Source organism: Sebastes umbrosus, chromosome 7 (assembly GCF_015220745.1).
Source record: "Sebastes umbrosus isolate fSebUmb1 chromosome 7, fSebUmb1.pri, whole genome shotgun sequence".
In the NCBI taxonomy this organism is placed as follows: domain Eukaryota; kingdom Metazoa; phylum Chordata; class Actinopteri; order Perciformes; family Sebastidae; genus Sebastes; species Sebastes umbrosus.
In genome coordinates this window covers 22,913,499-22,935,186 of record NC_051275.1, presented here as the reverse complement: position 1 = coordinate 22,935,186, position 21,688 = coordinate 22,913,499, and the positions used below count along the sequence as shown (strand labels likewise).

The 21,688-nt window shown below is 39.8% G+C and overlaps 1 protein-coding gene across 12 annotated transcripts in view; it reads right to left on the bottom strand.

The window, feature by feature from the left end:
* The window catches only part of trip12 (thyroid hormone receptor interactor 12), a 37,077-nt gene extending 17,042 nt beyond the window's left edge, over nt 1-20,035 (bottom strand). For 2 of the 12 annotated variants that reach the window (XM_037774975.1, XM_037774966.1), the window contains exons 1-20: nt 19,896-20,035; nt 15,395-15,541; nt 14,862-14,987; nt 13,846-14,633; nt 9,230-9,335; nt 8,169-8,305; nt 7,838-7,921; nt 7,539-7,634; nt 6,715-6,866; nt 6,495-6,530; nt 6,309-6,404; nt 6,129-6,221; nt 5,872-6,033; nt 4,231-4,299; nt 3,936-4,101; nt 2,422-2,539; nt 1,816-1,972; nt 1,353-1,506; nt 567-795; nt 308-426 (exon numbers count right to left, since the gene is read on the bottom strand). In XM_037774975.1, the coding sequence (XP_037630903.1) occupies nt 308-426; nt 567-795; nt 1,353-1,506; nt 1,816-1,972; nt 2,422-2,539; nt 3,936-4,101; nt 4,231-4,299; nt 5,872-6,033; nt 6,129-6,221; nt 6,309-6,404; nt 6,495-6,530; nt 6,715-6,866; nt 7,539-7,634; nt 7,838-7,921; nt 8,169-8,305; nt 9,230-9,335; nt 13,846-14,633; nt 14,862-14,987; nt 15,395-15,492 (2,986 nt within the window). In that variant the 5' untranslated portion in view covers nt 15,493-15,541; nt 19,896-20,035. Of the gene's footprint in view, nt 1-307; nt 427-566; nt 796-1,352; nt 1,507-1,815; nt 1,973-2,421; nt 2,540-3,935; nt 4,102-4,230; nt 4,300-5,871; nt 6,034-6,128; nt 6,222-6,308; nt 6,405-6,494; nt 6,531-6,714; nt 6,867-7,538; nt 7,635-7,837; nt 7,922-8,168; nt 8,306-9,229; nt 9,336-10,119; nt 10,257-13,845; nt 14,634-14,861; nt 14,988-15,394; nt 15,542-17,286; nt 17,476-19,386; nt 19,407-19,707; nt 19,846-19,895 lie in introns of those variants that run through there. The other 10 variants (XM_037774972.1, XM_037774973.1, XM_037774969.1 and 7 more) reach the window with 10 other exon arrangements.
* Between the last annotated feature and the right edge of the window lie 1,653 nt (nt 20,036-21,688).

The window sequence follows — 21,688 nt, the reverse complement described above, 5'->3', positions numbered from 1 at the left end:
TTCTGGATAATGTCATTCATTAGCCCCGTTTTGGACTAGCGCTATCCATTGCACTCACGTAATAAATTCATTTTTGTCTTGTATTGCGACTTTTCGCAACAAATAGAATACCAAAACGCATCGGACTCAGTGCGCAAGGTTTCTGTGCGTAACGTTTTTTTATCGGATGACGGATTTAGAAAACGCATGTGAAAAATACGGACTTGGTGTGCAAAGACCTTTACACTTGTCTGCTCCCTAGAGTAGATGACCTACACTGATGTAAAGACAAAGTAGTACATGAGTTCTTCATGGGATTATACACTACCTTCTCTTCTGAAATAGACGCTGAAGACATCAGGCAGCTTCTGCATGAGGATCTCAGCCATCTGCAGAGAACCCACTACAATCTTCAGGTCCTGGCTGGATAGCATGGAGGCAATGTGACTGTAGAAATAAACATATAAAAAAAAAGTCAATTCACTTTCACCTCCAAGACTGACACCAGTAGATCCCTGGTGTCTTTGAAAGAAGTTATTAACCTCCTTTAAGAATGTCAAAGTGGCCCATAGCCCGGGCCCCGTTACCTGGACACAGCATGGTTCCTCAGCACATCCTTCAGCAGCTCTGCATCAGCAAAGTAGATGATCCTGAGGATGGCTCTAAGGCACTTGTGTCTGACAGCAGGGCCGGCCGATGAGCTGTACACCTCATACAAGACCCCAAACAGAGTTTTGATAAAGCACTTAGCCAGCTCGGGATCCTCCTTCATCAACTGGGCTCGTGCATCCTCTCGACGAACCTCCTGGTGACTCCCTGGAGACAAGACAGAGCACAGGTCAGGTTCATTTCCTCAACCACACTGCGACCGAATGTCACAGCTCAGCTGTCACTCAATGGAGAAGCTGTGTCATACACATCGGGTTTATACATGCACACAATTGGAAAAGACGTGGCAACCGACCGACTGCTCCATCTCACATAAAAGCAGCTGTAATCTCGGCTTTAACAGAAAAAAAAACTACCCATTTTCACACTTTAAGATGTCAAAGTAGCACAAATCTGGGTGACAAATGTCCACTGACTTGCACTCAGTAAATGCATGGTGATTTATCGATTATATAATAGCAACAAAATACTGTAGTTAACAATTAGTTATCTTTTATACTTTTTTTCTCCACAGAACTGGGTCACGGTTGTGACTCCAAACCGATTACAGCTGCCTTCCTACTTAGTGGAGCAGGTTAAAAAATATTTAAGACATCAGGTGCTGAGAGTGAGTGTTTCTTGTTCCTCTTTTATTTTAAGATAAAATACAATACACTGTCATCTTCACAAAACAAATCTCACTAGTCTGAAAAGATCTGTGTTACCTGTATTAGGGTTGGCAAGAGGATTTGGTTTCCTCTGGATACCGCGTGCTGTTCCTGTGTCTTCATTGATCTGCTGCATAGAGTTAAAGTCAATTGTGTACACACGGCCCAGGGTTGACAAGCTGATCTCATCCTCCCCGTTCTGGTGTGCTGTCTGCAGGGCAAGATAATCACCAGATACACCCAACATCAGTATCCCACACGGGTTAGCCCCACATATATGTGTGTGTAAATGTATTGAGAGACACTGTAAATAGACCAAATGCTGTCACGTAATGTAAAATTTTAATAGATTCAATCCATTATTCATCCTTTATATAGTTATCTTGTAGCGTGACAGAGGTCCAGAATAAATTCTAATATTTCAATATTGGGATACAACACACTGGATAACTCCAGCAACGATGATTTCATCATACACTTTGAGGTTTCAATGATACAGAATGTGGGTGATGATTCTTACCTCAATAATGCGGCTGTCAATGCGGTTGTAGGGATGCCACAGTCCTCGGTCATCCCTCCACTGCCAGATCGCTCCCTCTGTCGTCTGGGCGCTGCCCTTCTTCAGCATTACATCAACTGCAAAGATGCCCTCTCTAGGCAGGCAGGGCATCAGCTCACTAGTAGAAGAAGAAGAGGAGGAGTGGTTTCAGTGAGCTAAAAAACTTTGTCTAATCTAAATTCTGTTTAAATGTCATGAAGTGAAATGGGTTTGATTTTTCTTTAAACAATTTTACTCAAATGACTATGACTATCAAATGACTACTGTGGCAAAACAATTGTATCTGTGGTTCAAGGTCTGGGAAAAGAAGAAGTAACATTTGTTGTCGACCCCACGTCAGTGTGGCAGAGTATATTTGATACAGTTTCTGTAGAAATTGTACAGTCAAGTATCCTCATAAATCAGTTATTAGAATTTTCTAATTCAGTAAACACAATTGTTCTTGCCGTCAGCACAATTCACAGGGTTAGTGCCCCAAAATATATAATATATAAAAATTGCCATATTGCCTAGCGTGATCTCAACCCATACCCTACTGAAAAGAAGAGGGAGGCAAATAGATGTTACCATATGAGGGAGGTCAGTTCATATAGCTCCTGGGGGCTCCGGGGTACCAGTTCAATCTGCTCCTGGCAGCTGCCATTTGATGCACCGCACAAGAGGAAACGCAGAGTTTCTGCTATGTCTGTTAGAAAAAGGAACACAAACACATTTCTGTTGTTAGCTTCCCTGTGGCACCTTTAACACATAATATTCTTTCACTACTGCTAAAAGTCTGTTAAGAGTGAACGCAAAGCTAATTTTGGAGGCAGTCCGCATCAAGTTGAAAATGTTTTGAGGTGCGCTATATCATGTGCATGTAATAGGTGTTAGCTGGCTACAAGCTAAATTTTGTACTGTCACAGATCCTTATCACAGACTGCAATAATTTGTTACAAAATGCATTTTACTAGAATTGAGAATGTGTCAAATATGTTAACTCATTACAGAACAGTAAAACAACTAATCAGAACACTCAGGTTTTACTCACCAGTAGTGTTTTTTTTCTTCGTGTGATTAGTTCTTACATCAATATATTTTTTCAAACTGTTGTTCTTATCATGAATACTTTCACACAGAACGCAAATATTATGCGGCGAAAAAGCAACATACTATTTTACTCGGAACGAGGTTGATTTTTCCAAGCCTTCGCACTACGAATAAAGACATCAACCAATCACGTTGTGTGGAACAGGTTGAGTTGTGCCTATAGTTATGAAACAACAACACGGAGACGCCGTAGTCAGAACCAAGACGGCAAACTTTATTACTCCTTTCAACCTAAACAAAGGCAGCACAGACCAGATCAACTCCTTCAATTCTGATCTTTCACAATAAAAGCCCTAGACATGTCATATTTGCAGGCGAGTATTTTGCATTTTTGTGTTGTTTATTCGTCACGCCCCGGTGTGTAAAGACAGGCTGTTATTTAGTAAACTCTGTACAGCCTGATTTCCCCTTAGGGAGAAAGCGACCCAACCAAAAGTGGTGCTTGGGTTGCTATAACAACACACAATGAGGGGGTAAAACCAAGTGTGATAGTTAATTTTGTTCATAAGGACCATGGCTAATGACAAATTGATTGACAGCGCGATAAGATGTGTGCAACAGTGAGCGGGACGTCACTAGGACTGATAAGGGCTTTAATAACGATTTGTATAATTACCAGGGTTTGTTAGGACAATAGCGGCTGAGTAACTGTTAGCAAGACTGTTATCATTCAATAACCAAGTAACACATTTCTAAGTGAAACAACGGAGGTCATTACATTTGTAATATTTTGAAAGATTTGAAATGTGGAATAAAAACTGTATCCTTTGCTTCTGTACACTAAACTTTATGACTCTTTTTCACCCTGAAAAATATTTGTCAGGCTGCTCCTAATGGTAACTTTTTCCATTTAGTGTGTACAACAACATCCTGTGTAGTGAGTACATACCGTATGCATGTAAATATGCATAACAGTAATGACAGGGTGTCAAGTAATAAGAGAGTGACAAGGGTGTGACCTATTAGTGTGTGCGTGTGTGAGGGTTACTCACTCTGTTTCATAAGCTGGACTGCCAGGCAGGGGCAGTTAGAGCACATCAGGGAAAACATGCGCACCACCATGATAAACATCCCCGAGCTGAGCACAGGAGGGGTCACTACCAGCAGCTGTTGAATGTTGGTCAACAGGTCGCGTGACGCCACCTCCTGCAGCAGGTTCTGTTGATTTAAAAAAACATATGTACACATTAGCCGGGGAGTTGGACGGCAAATGGAGAAGGTCAAACAGAAATGGCAAACAACACAAAAACAGCAAAGATGATTGAAAAAAACAATTCAGGTACAAACCTCCTCATGTTGAAAGTTGTCCACCAGTCTGGCGAAACAGAGGCAAGTGCTTTCGACTGACTTTTTATCCTGAAAGAGAGTTTAATGAATTTAGCCATTAGTCAATCTTTACAATAGGTTACACTGAAATAAATGACTGGCATAAAAATAAAATTTGAAGCACCAATGTGTTTAGAAAGACACTGAAATATTGAAGAGAATATTTTTGTGCCTACAAAATCAGGCTGTGTGACTTAGAATATGTTTCACAATCAATAGCCTGCTACAGCAGCTACTTATGAGGGTCCTCGGGCAACTTCTACAAACTGAGCTCAAGTAATAATAATGCAGACTCTTTGTAATGGGAGAACGAGCCACATCTACTGGCTACAACTATTTATGAATTTTCTGTCAAACTGAACTATGTACAGTTAAAACATGACTCCTTTCTAATGATTGACCAACACACTAGAAAAGTGTCTACTGTTATACTGCATACTGTTCTCTCAGTTTTGTCCCTCCACTTAAGTAAACCACTGATCCTTTGTTTATTTTTTTATGTCATTAGGCGTTTTTAGAACAGAGTAGATAGTTCTAAGAACCCCCCCCCCCCTTTTTATTGTGTCCACACCGCATGAACTATGAACCATCGTAGTTCTCAGAATTTTTTAGCTCCTACTTCAGAGTAGGTACTCTCCCAGCACAAGAGGAACCGTGACTGACGTCAGTGATGTAAGTGTATGGTGATTGGTCGAACACATGAGCCAATGCAGCACCGGCAACCACCATTTTTAAAAACCTGTTACTGAAGAACAGGCAACTGCTCGTAACTAAATTAATGGAAGAAAACACGGACAAATGGACCGACAGTGAAGTCTAGAAGTGAACAGGTTTATGAGCACACACCCACTGAGCCAAAGTACGAGTGAGAGTTGCTGCTCAGCAAGCTAACGCAGCAGCACAAAGCTCACCCACTGAGCCAAAGAACGATGGCTGATTCGGACTGAAATCCCAAAAGTTACTTTCGTGACAGCTGTTTTGCTTGAGTTCATATGACTGTGGCATGTAACAGAGTTGTTTATTGATTCTTATATTACTAAAAAAGCTAAGAGAGCTTCTGAAACGTAGCGAACGAGTCGATCTCCAAGCTAGAGATGTGTGCGTGCAGCGCCGACATCACTACAGCATTCCTATTGGCGGTGCGAATGCAAGCAGAAAAAAGCCCTTGAAGTTCTCTGGGAGCTCCCCAGTGGGCAGTTCCCCTCAGGAATGTTCTGAGAACTGTTTGGTCCGAAAATGCGTATTGTTTATAGCTTGTCACAAAAAAACGTTGCATTTGTTTTTTATTTCTGTTGCATAGAAAATACCAAGTATGGATGGTTAGCATTTTCCACAATATCTGTATCTATATAATCTCCATTTATATTGACATCACTTTGCTCTTAAACAGAAGTCTGACAAGGCACCCTCACCAAGTCATATTCCACCTCCCGCTTGACCTAAATGCAATTAAAATGCTGGCCGCCATTTGTTTTTATTATCAATTTCATTTCTGGAATGTGAAACTTGTTCCAAGATGAACCCCACTTGAGACAAACCCCTACTGTGATGGCGTTTTGCATTTTATAATTCATCATTGTCTGGATGTAGGAAAAAACGCACCTGGTGTGTGAGTCTCTGCGTCAACAGTGGCAGAGAATCAGCAACAAAGTGGAACTCATCTGGAGTGATGCTCTGGCAGCAGTTGGCTGCGATGGCCAGGGCGTTCCTCTGAGCATTGATGCTGAAGAACTCCAGGTAGAGGAGGCAGTCAGCGAGCCCACCCTGTGACGGATGACATCGTAACATTATTGCTGTGCATAACTGTGGCTAACGGAGACGGGGTGATTTAAGCTTATGACAAAAAGAAAAACACTTACAGCCTGCAAAATGGCTTTGCTGTGTCGCCTTGACAACATCTCCAGGGCAGTCAGGGCCTGCTCTGCTACGTCAATGAATTGGATCACCTGAAGCTGCACACAAGAAGGAGGAACAAGGCATTAGCATATCAAAAAGCCACCACTGCGAATTAACAAGCGATTAGGGACAGAGTGTCTCACCTTCTCCAGGAAGACAGGAATAGCATCGACCACCACAGCAGAGGACCGAGGGAGTGCCTCCATCATATATGTGAGTGCACGAGAGGCATGATTCATCTGTGTGCATGGATCAAAAAGCAGTGGCATTACATAAATGAATGACTCAAACTAAAGACATTTACAGAAATGAAAGTTCATCATACTCACAATATCAAAGTTATGCTCCATTTGTAACAGTGTAATCTGCGAAAGAAAGAAAGAATATGGAATCAGATTAGTGGTAGTCAAATATCACACACGTTCAACAAAAATTTGATTTTCATATTGCATAAAGCAACCCAGCAAATTAATGTATAGGTGAGGCATACAACATACAGGAGAGCCAAGTATAAAGGAGGGGTTCATGACCAAACAAAAGAAGACTAACCAAAGCGGGCACAACACTCTTGACAGGGAATCCACCGAGTGTTTCCTCGTTGCCCATCACCAGCAGCTGGCACATCTCAATCGCAGCCTGGAGCTGCTGAGACTCGTCACCTGTGGCCTGCAGGCCCTGCAGGAGCTGCTGAGCCTTGGAGCCTGGAAACAGGGGAGCAATTTTTTAACAATTAATCAGAGCTTACCAAGCGTGAAGAACACTGATGTAAGGGTAAAAGGCCTTATTTTTCGACCGAATTGTCGTAAGTTTAAAATAAATACGACCTCATGTTGTGTTAATGACATTTACACATCGACTCTGAAACTTTCATCCTTCATTAAAGTTCTTAAATTTTCTAAATTTTTCCACATCTTTAAAAAGGCAAAAGAGGATTGTTTGACCACTCAGAGCCACCGTCTGAGCAAATGTCATCATCCAAAATGGAGTATGATAAACATTCACTTCATCTCCCAGCACAAAGCACTTTACGATAAAGAAATAAAAGAATAAAGAGATGCGGAATTTAAAGACAGATTGTGGCACGCGATTGCAGAACAGCTTGGAATCGGGGATGGTTGCAAAGCAAAGGATGTAGGAAAGATTAGACAGTAGTGATTGTGCTCTAAGCAGCTAATTGATAGCTTCTAGGCTAACGTCATTCAATCATTAGCCCCGTTTGGGACCAGTGCTATCCATTGCACCCACGTAATTAATTCAGTTTTGTGCATCGTGCAAGGTTTCTTTGCGTTGCGTTTTTATCAGATGACAAATTAAAACAAAATACAATAAAATACAGACATGGTGCGCCAAGACCTTAAGAAGGTTGTACTCACTCGCTCCACTGCCAATGGTCCTGTGAAACAGCTGTGACATCCGGGGTCCCAGCGGCCCAAAAAGATGTGGGGGGAGACCCCTGGCCTCCAGGAGGGCTACAGGGACAAAACCAGCAAGGTTTAGAGGGCAACTATACAACAGGTAAAACTGAGAGAACTGTCTTTACACCTGAAGTACTAAAAATCAGGCATGTACATTACATACATTTATTTATGCCCCAAAATATAGTGACATCGTTTACAAATGGTGCATCTTGGCAGAGATTGACTAGAAAATCTGAGAGGCTGGATTAACGTACCTTGAAGCCTTCCCATTTCAGAGTCATCAGACTCACTCTCTCCAGAGGTGGTCATGCCCACTGCTCCAGCAACTGAGCTTGAGGCTGGACACAGAAACAATATTTCATCAAAATTCATAGTGAAAGTTAAAAACGGTAAAGAAAGAAATCAGGGTTTCGAGTTGATTAGGCCATGAGGAAATGCTTAAAACCCCTGTGGGCTTGAAGAGGTTTGATTCCCACACAAATTTAGTAGAAAATTCTTGATTATCCATAGATTTAAAAAGGCATATAAAGAAGGACAGATACTCTATTGTCAAACAAGAATTGAAAAAAGTGGCATGATGGGTACCTGAAGCCCCTTGTGATGCCTCATCAGTGCGAGCAGCTGATGAGTTGGCCCCATCCTGGTTGTTGTCGGAGTCGGCCATTTTCTCCTGTCGGCGAGCGTCGGCTGCCCCGCGCTTGCCCAGGCCTGAGCCCCGCCGACTAAAAACAGATTGACAGTATGAGTGACAGCAGGATAATCACAATGTACAGTGCATTGGTCAAATGAATACAGAGCAGTGGTTCTCCTGGATATTTTTTTCATGCTGGATATTAATGATTATTTACTATTGTAAATTTGGTCATACAAAAGCATGAGAACGAAAACTAAGATGTATCAAGACTCCTTGCTGTTTCAACAAATGGTGTCTGTAGCAAGAAGCTTTCAATGTTTAAGATGTTGGTAGTTTGAACTCCGTGTTATGTTCAAGTGGGTGGGTTGAAATCAACACAGTGACTGGTGTGAGTGGGTTTCCTGTAGGCATCAACATCCAAGTGTTTTACCATTCTGATGGATGCTGTACAGTCCAAAAAGCCCATTTATAGTCTTATGCATCTCCCTGTGTGAATTTAAGTTCACCGTCCATATAGATGATATGTTCAATGAAGGATTCTACTTTACAGACAATGATCATGACACCTGGATGTTACACTACTTTGTTTTGTACAAGAGACAGAGGACTTTATTTAAAAAAAAATTATAATATGAATCACCAGTGCTATCAGTGCGTTATTAGTGCTATGGGTTTGATGTTGTTTAAACATAAACTCTGAAGCCAGTTTATTATTAGGTACACCTCGCTAAAACGTATGAGTCTAACAATAGCCATGCCATAAATCCAACCTTCATGAAGGTTTTAATGCTCAGTTTTTGTTTATACAATGCTGTGGCCATTTTGGAGGCTTTGGTTTGTGGAGCTGCTGAATACTGACATATACCAAGAGGTGTTTCCATCAATTAAGTCTACCTTCACTGGTGAGCACAAATCATGAAACTTATGACTCCCAAATTTCATGTACTTTTTTTTTAGGCAATATTTACACACTGCAGTCTACATGAAGTCATCACTGTGATTTGTACTGTACCTGGTGCTGGCACAGGAGCCCGTGGTCTTCTGGCGTGTGCTCCGCCGAAAGCTGGGGAGCTCTGCTGGAGGAGACTCGCTACGCTTCTTAGTGGATTTCCTCAAACCTACAATGACAAAAGTGACATATAACCGCTTGTGGACTACTAGGCACCAACACTGGTATCAAATTCATTTGACTGGGATCAATTTTCAGAACAATGTAAATCAAAACCAGTGTGATATTTGTGTTGATTTATGGGCCAGATGATATGAAACATTTGTCATTTGGCTATAATAACCATCACAGGCATCCACAACAAGTTATTAAACATGATAGCATACTTTTAAGTATCTTATTTTGGATGTGGTACCACAATAGAAAACCTCTATATCATGGTTATTGGTCACAGGTCTGAGAAAAACAAGAAAGACTGATGCTGAGTGTTTTCAATACAGTAAAGGCTCTAGTGCTGCCCGTTTACAGCCCTGTACAGTACCACCGACTAGATGGGTATTAATAGTAACCCAAGCCATGGCCCTATGACAGGACAACCTTCATGCTAGATCTGTGACTCATAATTCAGTAGTACAAAAATAAACATTGAGAAAGTTAAGAGCAAATGAATGACAGATATAAGAACTATTAGTTATTTTTTTCTACTTCATTTGACCTTACCTTTGAGTCACACTAGGACAAATATTACTCCCGCACACACATCACAAGTTCCCCAGAGATTTCTAATAAAACTAAAACTATCGAGAGCCACACATTTGCAATCACGAATATTTTCATATTGTTTAGGTGGCAGTAACATTACTAATTCAACATGACCAAAAGGGCATTGTGCAATGTAAAGCCACACAGAATCACTGGAACACAATCAAACTGCATTACATATGCTGACTCACCATTATAGCAGAAAGTAGCAAAATCTATGTGCATTAAAAGATAGTAACAGACTAACAGATAAAGACATGGAGAGAGACATGAAGTTCTTTCCTCTTGACAGAAACAGCTTATGAGTCCTTCCCTGCCCTCATACAACATACCACCTGGTCAGCTGGTGGGCCAACAAGCTAAGCCAACTTAGGAGGGGTCTCTCCATTTTGGCTTCGGGCCCATGGCACAGAGCCCACCTCAGTTTCTATCCGTTCACCTACCTAGAACAGCCTGACCCCACACTGACCTGAACTGCTAACACTCATTTCACTATAAACACCAGATTTCTACTGTAATATCTGTGTGTATCTGACCTACTGTCCTGCAAGTTTCCACGATTCTCATTAGGAACGGGTATCAAACCTCAATGTTTCTTAAAGGACCAGTGTGTAGCACTTCAGGGGATCTGGTCTGGTCAGATATAATGTTTAGGAGGGCTGGGATGATAGGCACAACTCCTGATTCAATACTATCACGAAACTTGGGTGCCGATTCGATATGTATTGTGATATTTAAGTATTGCGATTGTTGTTAATTTTTTTTTAACACTAGACCATGGGGAAATGTTGAATCATACACTTCTAGGGACTTTTGCTTTGGAAAATCTCTTTGATACAGTAAAAATGCTTGATTTTGTGTCTGTATGTAGTCAGAGATGTACTGAAGTCAAATATATGAGTCATTGTCAGGAATTATTTATCTATTTTTTCCAGTAACCCAAAAATCAAAGAATACAGACATTTCCCTCACAAATTAGTAATATTTTCTTATTAATTTATAAGGGACGTGTTACATGTTTTATACTTCAGGTGAATGTGATCCAATCAATCTTATTTCCATATACAGTATGTATTTTGTATTAACAGTTCCCTTCGTTAAAACCTTATTTTGAAAACCGGACTCAGTCACATGTGAATACTTCCGCTAAGTTCACCAAGTCCGTCGCTATCTCTGAGCTCACCCGTCAGCTTCGTTCTCTATATACATCCATGGTCAGCTCCATCGGGGCCGTTTGAATATATTTAACATAAATGTCAGTATATGGATGCTCTGCAGTTGTAGCGTCAGCTGATTTGAGCACGGAGATGTGAGTGACGGCTGGCTTGACCGCACGTTACCAGAATACGATAACGTTTCTTGTCTAGGACAGAGTTAGCATGAAGTTTTAGCTGTGATGTTTAGCTCTGCTTTTCCTGTTAATGTGTGAAACCCAAAGTGTTTCCATACTTTACTGTATGTGTAGTGTTTACCACTTTAGATTTAATATATGAGGGTGCTGGTTGTATCCCTGTGGACCCTCCGCCGTTTTCTGCTTAGTTGTTTCGGATCGCTGCAGCCGGATGTGGCTTTGTTTGATATGACTCACAGACTACAATATTAAAAGCGGTAACTTCCTTATACCTCTGCACTCCACTCATACATAGGTGAATTGATTTTTGCCCCACCCCTAGTGTTTAGTTGATTGTCTACAGTACTTTATTTAGCCTTATTCAAAGTTATTGTATGGCAGTTTGTGTTAAGAAAAAGTTTAACGCTGATGCATTCAATATGTTTGGCTTATTTTGCCGAATGCCATTTTTTTCTTTTCTACAGAAAAATGTGTTTTTACTGAGCCAAGTATGGTATCTGACAAAGTATCTTTAGTATTGGTACTAGAGCTCAAACAATAGTTATGTTAAAGTGGCAGTAGGCAGTATATTCTTGGCATCATTGGACAAATTTCATAATAACCTTTCAGCATATTGTAATTCAAGTGTTCTGAGAGATAACTAGACTTCTGCACCTCATCATGGTTCTGTTTTCAGGCTTTAGAAAATCTAGCCCGCGACGGGAGACTTTGACCAATCACAGGTCATTTCATTGAGAGAGCATTCCTATTGGCTGTGCTCCGGTCATGTGACCGGAACTTGGCATTCCTTCACCAGATTTCACAATGGCGTCACAAATTTTCTCATTTTACAGCTAAACCGTGCACTACAAGATGATTCTGAAAACATTTGAGGCAAGAAATAGGCATTATCGTAACATAATATTGATTTAAATTTGATCAGCGCGGCCTAGTTTGACCGGAGTTTGCAAGTGGTTGACAGCCGGCTCTCATAGACGGCAGCTGGACAGCGGACCTCAGATAAGCTCTTACTGCTTGTTTTCCTCCGGTATGTAAAATCTTGAAGAAGCCGTTAGGAGCACCGGAGGACATAGAGACACATGATTTTTTTTCAGGGTACCTGTTTCATGTACTACTGTCACGATATAGCGGCCGTTTTATAAGAATAACTTTTTTTAAATCATATTTGCTCCAATCTCACCTACTTCAACTTAACATGATAATTAAGAAACACTATTGTCATTACATTATTAGTTTGTCCACCAGAGAGAACTGACAAAATTGAAGGTTTCCTTATCATAAACGATTATGTTGTGCATTTATAATAAAAAAAAAATAAAAAAAACTGTATCGAGCAGGCTTTGACTGGTAGCAAGCCTCAGTTTTCATACAGCTGCAGTTATTGAATTTTTTTTAACAATACCTTTCAAATTCACATAGATATAAAAAAATGTATGCATTTCTAACCCGACAACCTAGCTACTGGCATAATCCCAAAACACCACAATACATCTTAAAGAGATCAAAATGCTACCTAAAGTAGAAACCCATCAACACTTTGCTACCTCAAAGAAACAAACTGCAATGGTATATCAGAACTTTAGAGTTGTTCTGATACCGATACCAGTATCGCAAATGCCTCAGATACAGCATAGCACTGCACTGGTGTCAAATCGGAACTCGGTATCGGCCGATACCCAAGTTCAGGTATTGGAATCGGTATCTCTACATAACTCAAGGAGTTCTGTACTCACAGTATTCATCAGTGCAGCCCTTGGATTAATGGTCAAGTCACAAGTCTATATAAATACCACCATAAAGACTATTTAACTAAAAAGTCTTTCTGAATTGGTCTACCATACCTGTGAAATCGTACATTTGCTCCGTACTGACAACTGAGTGACCAGCAGTATTTACGCATTTAGCTATTCTCCAGTTTCAGACTACTGGTGCTTCAGTCTGAAATCTGAGCCAGTTCAGCAGCTCAGTGAAGCCCACACTCACCACATGTGAACTAGATAGGCTAGTCAAGACACACACGCTATATTGTATGCAGTGTGTCACCAACTGTATTTATACATGGTGCATGTACATCATATGAGTTACACAGATGTCTGGATAAAAGGCTTTGGCTGTGTGTGTGTGGCCGAAATAATTCCCTATTTATTATATAGTGAACTATATATACTGTCCACCATTTTATTTAAGTGTTCGAATTCTGAGTTTGTAAATGTATCCAATATATTGTGCCCTCAAATATTCCACAATGGGACGAAAAAAGTAGTGTCCATGGCATGTATACAACTTTCAGCTAACACCAAATATATTTGCTCCCAGCAGTTGAGAGGTTTTGTAACTGATGCCGTGATGCTGCTTAGATCACAGGCCATGTGACATTTAATCCCAGAGGTGTAACCTCCATCAAAGCACACAAGAATAATGTGCTGGCCCCCCAATCTTTTTCATACAATTAGACATTAAAACAAACCCTTGCAGATACTTCCCTCACCATTAGCTCAGACTGTGGAGTAAAATGAGTGTTTCTATTATGAACAGATGGGATCCATACACAGGTAATGTGACTCACTTGCTAGTTTAGCTTGTAATCCTGATGGCCCAGGTTTGGAAGTCTCAGTTTTGGAGGATCCGGGCAAGGACAGTTTGGGTTTTGGCAGGTTGACTTTGGGGTTGAAGCGTGCTGCCCACTCAAACTTTGAAGAGCTGGCGGTTTTAGCCTGCTCCTTGTCACGGGTACTGCGGCGTGGGGAGGGGCTTGAGGCTGAGCGAGAGCGTCGTGCCTTGGTCTGATCTTTTCCTTGTTTAACTCGGGCGCCCTGCGTGGTGGCGCTGTTGGTGCCTGTGGTGGAGGAAGAAGAAGAGGTGGAGGCAGAGGAGGAGGAGTCCGTCACGTTGCTACACCCAGCTTTGGCTGAGGCCGCCGATTTAGACGCCAGCTTGGTGGGTTTTGCAGTTCTGCCCTCGGTACGATTGGGGAGGGACCCAGCGGTGCTACTTAGACCGGGGAGGGAGTCCGCTTTCTTCCGTTTCTGGATTGGTGAGGCCCCAGCGGCCCCGTTCTTCTTGCTCTGGCCTCGACCTGACGATGCAGGTGGTTCTGAAGCAAGTGATCTCTTCTTGGACTTGGCTGGGCTTTTCTTGGTCTCTGAGGTATTGTCTCTGGGTGTTGGGAGCGATTTGGGCTTCTTGGCAGGGGTCGGTCCGAAGGTACTAATTTGGTCAGGAGCTTCACTTCGCTTCAGCCCTCGGGTGCCTTCACTCTTTGACTGGTGGCCTGGTCGCTCTTGTTCAGATGTCCCTGCAGCCTCTGGCTCGTCTTGCAACACAAATGAAGCCACGGACAGAGTAAGACCGCTTCTGCCAAGGAGCAAGAGGGACAACAAAACGCCATCTTATAAAACTCCTCAAACCGTGAAAAGTGATGAATTACAATGCCACATTCATTGTACTCATTCAGATGTAGAACAAAATCCATCTTTATGAATTTTACTTAGTATGACACTACTGGATAAAGCACAAACCCTACATAAACACACACATATACACACACACACGCAATAAGCACCAAGTAGAGAGGAGGGGTACCTTCTTGAGCTGTGCCCTCTGGACTGGCCAGTGGCTGGGCTGGCTGTGGCTTTGGAAGCCTTAGAATTAGGTCTTCTACTTTCAGGTGGGGAATTTGCTTTATGTTTTACCTGCTCTGACTGCAACCTGTAAGGTTGGAAATTAAAGAGCAAGTGATAGTGTGGGTTTCTGTAATCAAGCCACATTAAAAAAAAGACTAGATCAATCCCATAAATCATTTTGGCTGACTGCATCTGCATATCCTCTGATCATCAACACCTAAAACAGAGTTAATCAGCATTTGACTATGATAAAAGAACACAAGATAAGATTCCCCTTTGATCAAAGAGGCCAATATAACCATTTTGCATTAAGTTCAAATTCAAATTAACTACAGACAAACACCACCCATGAATTAAGTACAAATATCCCTCTACTAAATACACCCTCAAGAAAAACCCCAACTACAGTTCCCCACAAACCATGATAGCTACCTCTTACTTTGGATTGAGATTTTAATTAAAACTGGAGAACACGTGTGCAGGTAGACTCACCTTCCTGCGACGGTGTGGTCTTGTGGCTGGGCCGCAGCAGTGTTCCTCTTTGAACGGCGCAGTGACCCCCCTGGATTGGAATTAGGCCGGTTGGACATTGGCACCTCTCTCCTGAAGGGACATACCCTTTCTAGATACTACCATTCACTGCAACAAAAGGGAGAAAGAAACCACATAAGAATGCTGACACAATGCAATGCCTTATATCTATGCTTTCCAACAACCCCTGGGTTGGCCGCGGTTTAAAATGAGTTGCTGTGTTGTGGGTGACACCTGATGGAGCATTTGCACCATCAAGCTTACTTCTCTAGCCTATTTGAGATGATCAGGGGATCGACTGTCTCATCAATTTCCCTAAGATTGTACATCACAGGATACAAACTCCCACCAGAAAACAACTGACAAATCTTATTACTGACACTACTTATTATTTAGGGGCAAAAATAGGCTACCAAAAAGACCATGAGCAAGGAACCAGACAATTCATATTTGATACAATAAAAACTGTAGGATAGTTTTATAAACTACATGTAGGGTAGATTACATTTTCGAAAATCTAAAATATTTCATCAATTCATATGATTCCTTAAAATAAAAAACTAGCAAGATCCACACAGCAGTTTGTTCCCAGAACCATCTCACTTTCCCCTGTCTGCAACAAAATGTATACTTGACCACTTACAGTAAACCAATAAATGACCTTTAATCATTAACTCTTACTCTCTGTATCACATTATAATATAATGGTTTTAAGAGACAGCACTTCATACACAAGTTCTACAGTTTTGTATCATGAGTAAGTAGTTTGGCCTATACTGCAAAGCCATCAACAGTAGTTGATATTCTTTAAAATGGTCATTTAGATACCTCACCAACAGAGCTTGTTGTTGGGCTAAGTTATAGTTTTTAGTCAGGATGTAAAGAAAATGTCTTTTACATAATAAGTATGATTTATATATGATGAGTCAATGTCATGACGTTACTGTTAACAGGAGTGATTGATAGATTTTGAAAACACACACACACACACACAGCAGGATGATTTCATCAATTGATACTACTGAAATGCAACCCTAAATACTTTTTACCATCCAGAAAATAAAGATTACCAATTAACCTATTTAGTTATGGTTTGAAATAATGATATCATTGATAATAAAAATACGCCACACTTGGCAAGCTCACAGGGCCATTTTTAGGCCTGCACTGACACAGTGCATCCTAGTCTTTTGTTTATCCGTCCAGTCTGACAACTGCTGCACCACACTCGCTTGTATATAATGTGATTAGTTAAAGCACATCAGATGATCGGCAGCTTGAGATGCATTTCTTTATATTACACTATTAAAACAAGCACGTCAGTGTGCAATTTTTTCTACACATGATTTTTACAGAGGCCTTTATTTCTGACGTAGTTCTCTACCACCACCACCACCGACTGACGTTAGCATGTTTAGCTACTCAGATCCTAGCAATACATTTTGACAGTCGCATCACATCCCCCCAAAAGAGATGATTGTAACCGCTGATTAATGAATTTTACGACGACAAAACGCCAAAAAAGGCTAGTAAGCACCTACCAGAGACTAGTTAGTTTTAAGTTACGTCGGCTAACGTTGCACAGTTCTAACATGGAAATGCGTAGTTGGCGTACTGGTGTGTCAACCTCTTTTAGCTCACTAAATAAACGAATTAAAACGGCCAAAACGTTCACTTAAGATTAGTTAACCTACACATCGATAAAATGGCATTGGCTAGCTAGTTAATGTAATATAACTAGCAAGCTACCAGTAAAACCAGCGTATGCTAACTTGGTATTCTGGTCTGTGTTTGTCTGTCGATCAAGTTTAAAGAGATAAAAAACAAACATACATGTCTAAAGTTTAGCTCACCTTCTCTCTACTGTTTGGATGAAGGGTGATCGAAGTCAAAAATACACACCTGTCAAGTCGAAAAAATGCAACCAACCGGCCAAGATCCACAAGCAACTGTCACAACGCGACCGTTCAGTACACAAGTAGCTCTGAAGCTAACTAGCCTCAGCTAGCTGTGAGGATCACTAATGTTTTCTAAGCTCAGACTTAAAGGCCACTGCCTGCTGCCTCTCACTAGGCTAGCTTTGTATTAGCTAATTTTAGCCCAGACATTAAACAAGTTGACTACTAACAAAGCAATATATACTTCCTATTTATAGGTAAACACAATAACATCAAGCATCTTATTTAGCTAAGTAGCCTATGTTGGCAACACAAGTAGCTATGATGATCACTAATGTTTTCTAAGCTGACTTAAAGGCCACTGCCTGCTACCTCTCACTACAGCTAGCATTGTAGCTGCTAATGTTAGCCCAGACACATAAAACAAGCTGACTACTAACAAAGCAATACAAGTATATACTTTCTATTTAGGTAAAAAAAGGGACACAATAACGTCAAGCATCTTATTAACGAACTAGCTATGAGGATCACTAATGTTGTCTAAGGTAAGACTTAAAGGCCACTGCCTGCTTCTCACTACTGCTGGCATTGAAGCTGCTAATGTTAGCCCAGACATATAAAACAAGTTGACTACTAACAAAGCAATACAAGTATATACTTCCTATTTAGGCAAAAAAGGGACACAATAACGTCAAGCATCTTATTAACTAGCTAGCTATGAGGATCACTAATGTTTTCTAAGCTGACTTAAAGGCCACTGCCTGCCTCTCACTAGTAGCTAATGTTAGCCAGACACAGAAAACAAGCTGACTACTAACAAAGCAATATATACTTCCTATTTAGATAAACACAATAACGTCAAGCATCTTATTTAGCTAAGTAGCCTATGTTGGCAACATAAGTAGCTACAAGCTAACTAACTAGCTATGAGGATGTTTTCTAAGCTGACTTAAAGGCCAATGCCTGCTGCCTCTCACTACAGCTATCATATAATAGTTAGCCCAGACACAGAAAACAAGTTGACTACCAACAAAGCAATATATACTTCCTATTTAGGTAAAACACAATAATGTCAAGCATCTTATTAGCTAGCTAGCTATGATGATCACTAATGTTTTCTAAGCTGACTTAAAGGCCACTGCCTGTCTCTCTCTCTCTCAAACTACATCAAACTACAGCCAGCCTTGTAGCTAATGTTAGCCCAGACACAGAAAACAAGTTGACTACTAACAAAGCAATATATACTTCCTATTTAGGTAAAACACAATAACGTCAAGCATCTTGTTTAGCTAAAGCTAACTAGCTAACTAGCTGTGAGGATCACTAATGTTGCCTAAGGTAAGACTTAAAAGGCCACTGCCTGCCTGTCACTAGGCTAGATAACAGTTAATAGTTAGCCCAGACATATAAAACAAGTTGACCACACATCAAAGCAACATATACTTCTTAAACACAATAACAACAAGCATCTTATTTAGCTAAGTAGCCTATGTTGGCAACACAAGTAGCTCTAAGCTTTTGTTTTGACCTACCAAGGGACTACAGATGTGAATTAGCTTAAAGCTATAATCTGGTACATCAAATGGTGACATTTATGTTTTAAACTATACTTGGTCCCTTTTAAATAAAATAAAATAATGATAATAAAAATAATAATAAGTTAACTAGCATTAGCTGTGAGGATCACTAATGTTGTCTAAGCTAAGACTTAAAGGCCACTGCCTGCTGCCTCTCACTACAGCTAGCATTGTAGCTGCTAAATGTTAACCCAGACACATAAAACAAGTAACAACTAACAAAGCAATATATACTTCCTATTCATAGGTAAACACAATAACATCTTATTTAGCTAACCTATCTTTTGGCAAAAAGAATAAAAAATGCTAATTATTATCAATGCTAATGCTAGCTTAGCCCAAAATAAAGACAGATTCGACTCGAAAACAGACACAAATAAACACTTGACTTGTTAGCTAGAGATTATATTATTAATACTGACTGGTAATTATAGTTAAGATGTTAAGATAGCTGACAACAACACCAAAAAACACTGACCTTAACAGTACCGATATGTAGCTACTGCAGGGAGAGTCACGTAGATGACGTTCAAGCGTTGTCAAATCAAACAAGAGATAGCTGTTAGCAGCTAACCTTGGCATGCTAAGCTAATATTAGCATAGCCTTGTTGTCGCTGGCTAACAGCTGAGCTAGCTCGACAGGATGCTAATGAGACTTCTTTGACAAAACAACAAGCGTCGTTATAACTCACGAAGTCAACCTTTTTTGGGAACAATTGTCATTTTTTTGTCATTAAGTTGTCTAAGCTAGCATGCTAACGTTAGCTTAGCATAAAAAAAAAGAAATGGCCTCTGATACCTTTTTAAGACACACACAAAAAACAGGAAAGCAGGATTTTTCGAGATATTTTCGCAACACAAAGACTCATAATTCCTCCGATGTATTTCGATATTGAATAATCTCGAAGGTCCAAGAGACTGTTGGTTGAGATGTCACTGTTAAAAAAATCTACCTTTTTGTTGTTGTTGTATATATAATGTTGTTACCTATTTGTTCCAGTGTTGTAGTTGTTAACAGAGACAGTGCACCAGTAGCTCCTCTTTTCTCTCTCTCTCGCTCTCTCTCTCTCTGTAGCTCTGCTAGTTTCACATCAGCTGAGGGGGCGCTACAACTGCAATATACATCCGCGGGATTCATCCGCTTCATCAGGGGACTAGTTAACTGCTGATTATTAGCTTACTGCTGCTGCTTATTTGTTTATTTGTTTAGCAAAATTTAAGACTATACAACATAACAAAAAAATAAATGAATAATATAAAGTGAAGGAAGAGGCAAAAAAAAAAACACTGGGCTTATCTGAAGCCTCCACCTAGAGACAAGATTAATATAAAGAAATAATATGACTACATAATAGTGAAAAAATAAAAATAAATAAATAATATACAGTGCAGTTTTGCACAATTTAAGACTATACAACATAACAAAAAATAAATAAATAATAATATACAGTGCAGTTTTGCACAATTTAAGACTATACAACATAACAAAAAAAATAAATGAATAATATATAGTGCAGGAAGAGGCAAAAAACCCACTGGGATTATCTGAAGCCTCCACCTAGAGACAAGATTAATATAAAGAAATAATATGACTACATAATAGCGATAACAAACAATTAGGACAAGATATATATATAATAACAAAAACAATAGAGTAAATATATACAAAAATAGAGAGGTCATGTAAGTCCCCTCTACTACAGAAAAATGTTAGCAGGCATCTAAAATAAAGCCCTAACCATCTATTTTTGATTTTTAAACAGTTTAATTTACTCAGTTAACCGTTCTTTTATAATGTTTTTAAATTTTTTATTCTCAAAATGCTGCTAGTATATTTATTGTTTATTTGTTTTGCAATTAGGACAAGATGTATATAATAACAACAATAACAATACAGTAAATATATCAAAAAAGACAAGTTTGTGTGTGTGTGTGTTGCGTGGAAGTGTATGGTTAGTGTTTGTGAGGAGGATATTGATTTAAATATCTATAAAGACTTTTGGGTAACCAAATAACATTGGTAGTGGGAAAAAATAAAAAACATAAAAACAGATACATGGACAAAATAGGGGACAGATGAACAGTTTATTGATAGATGTGAAAAGCTACTCCATAATTTGGTGCCCCTAAATCTTATCTAAAATTAACCTCTACTAGTGAGGAATTTAGGAGGACGATGCATCCGCTGCGAGCACTGGATGCTTTTGCTCTCTAAAATATATGGAATCTTCAGACAAAAAGCGCTATATTTGTTGGTATTCAAAGATAATGACTGCAACACTGTAGTGACTTAGCTAGTCACAAATATGGAGTATCAAGATTCAAGATTTAAGAGTTTTATTTGCCGTTTGCACCTATAAGTACATTGGAATTCTGAGCAGTTTACACCGAGTCAGCTTTAAGAAAAGAAAAAAGGTAGAAAAGGCACGAGGTAATTACAGTACAAAATAAGTAGCACATTCAACTCAACACAATAAATAAATAAATTATTAAAATATAAAACGCCGTCAGTGTAGTCAATAAATAAACTAAATTACCCTCTGCATAGGAACGATACCCCCAGAATACATATATATATATACTGTACATATGTATACATATATATATATGTATATATATGTATACATAAATATATATATATATGTGCCCCCCCTCCATTAAACAGTTATATCTCTAAAAAAAAAAAATTAATATCCAACATTATGTCTTTTTTCATCACCTCACATCAATGTAATGTTTTGCCATTAATAAATAATGTTACTTAAATAAATAAATTATTA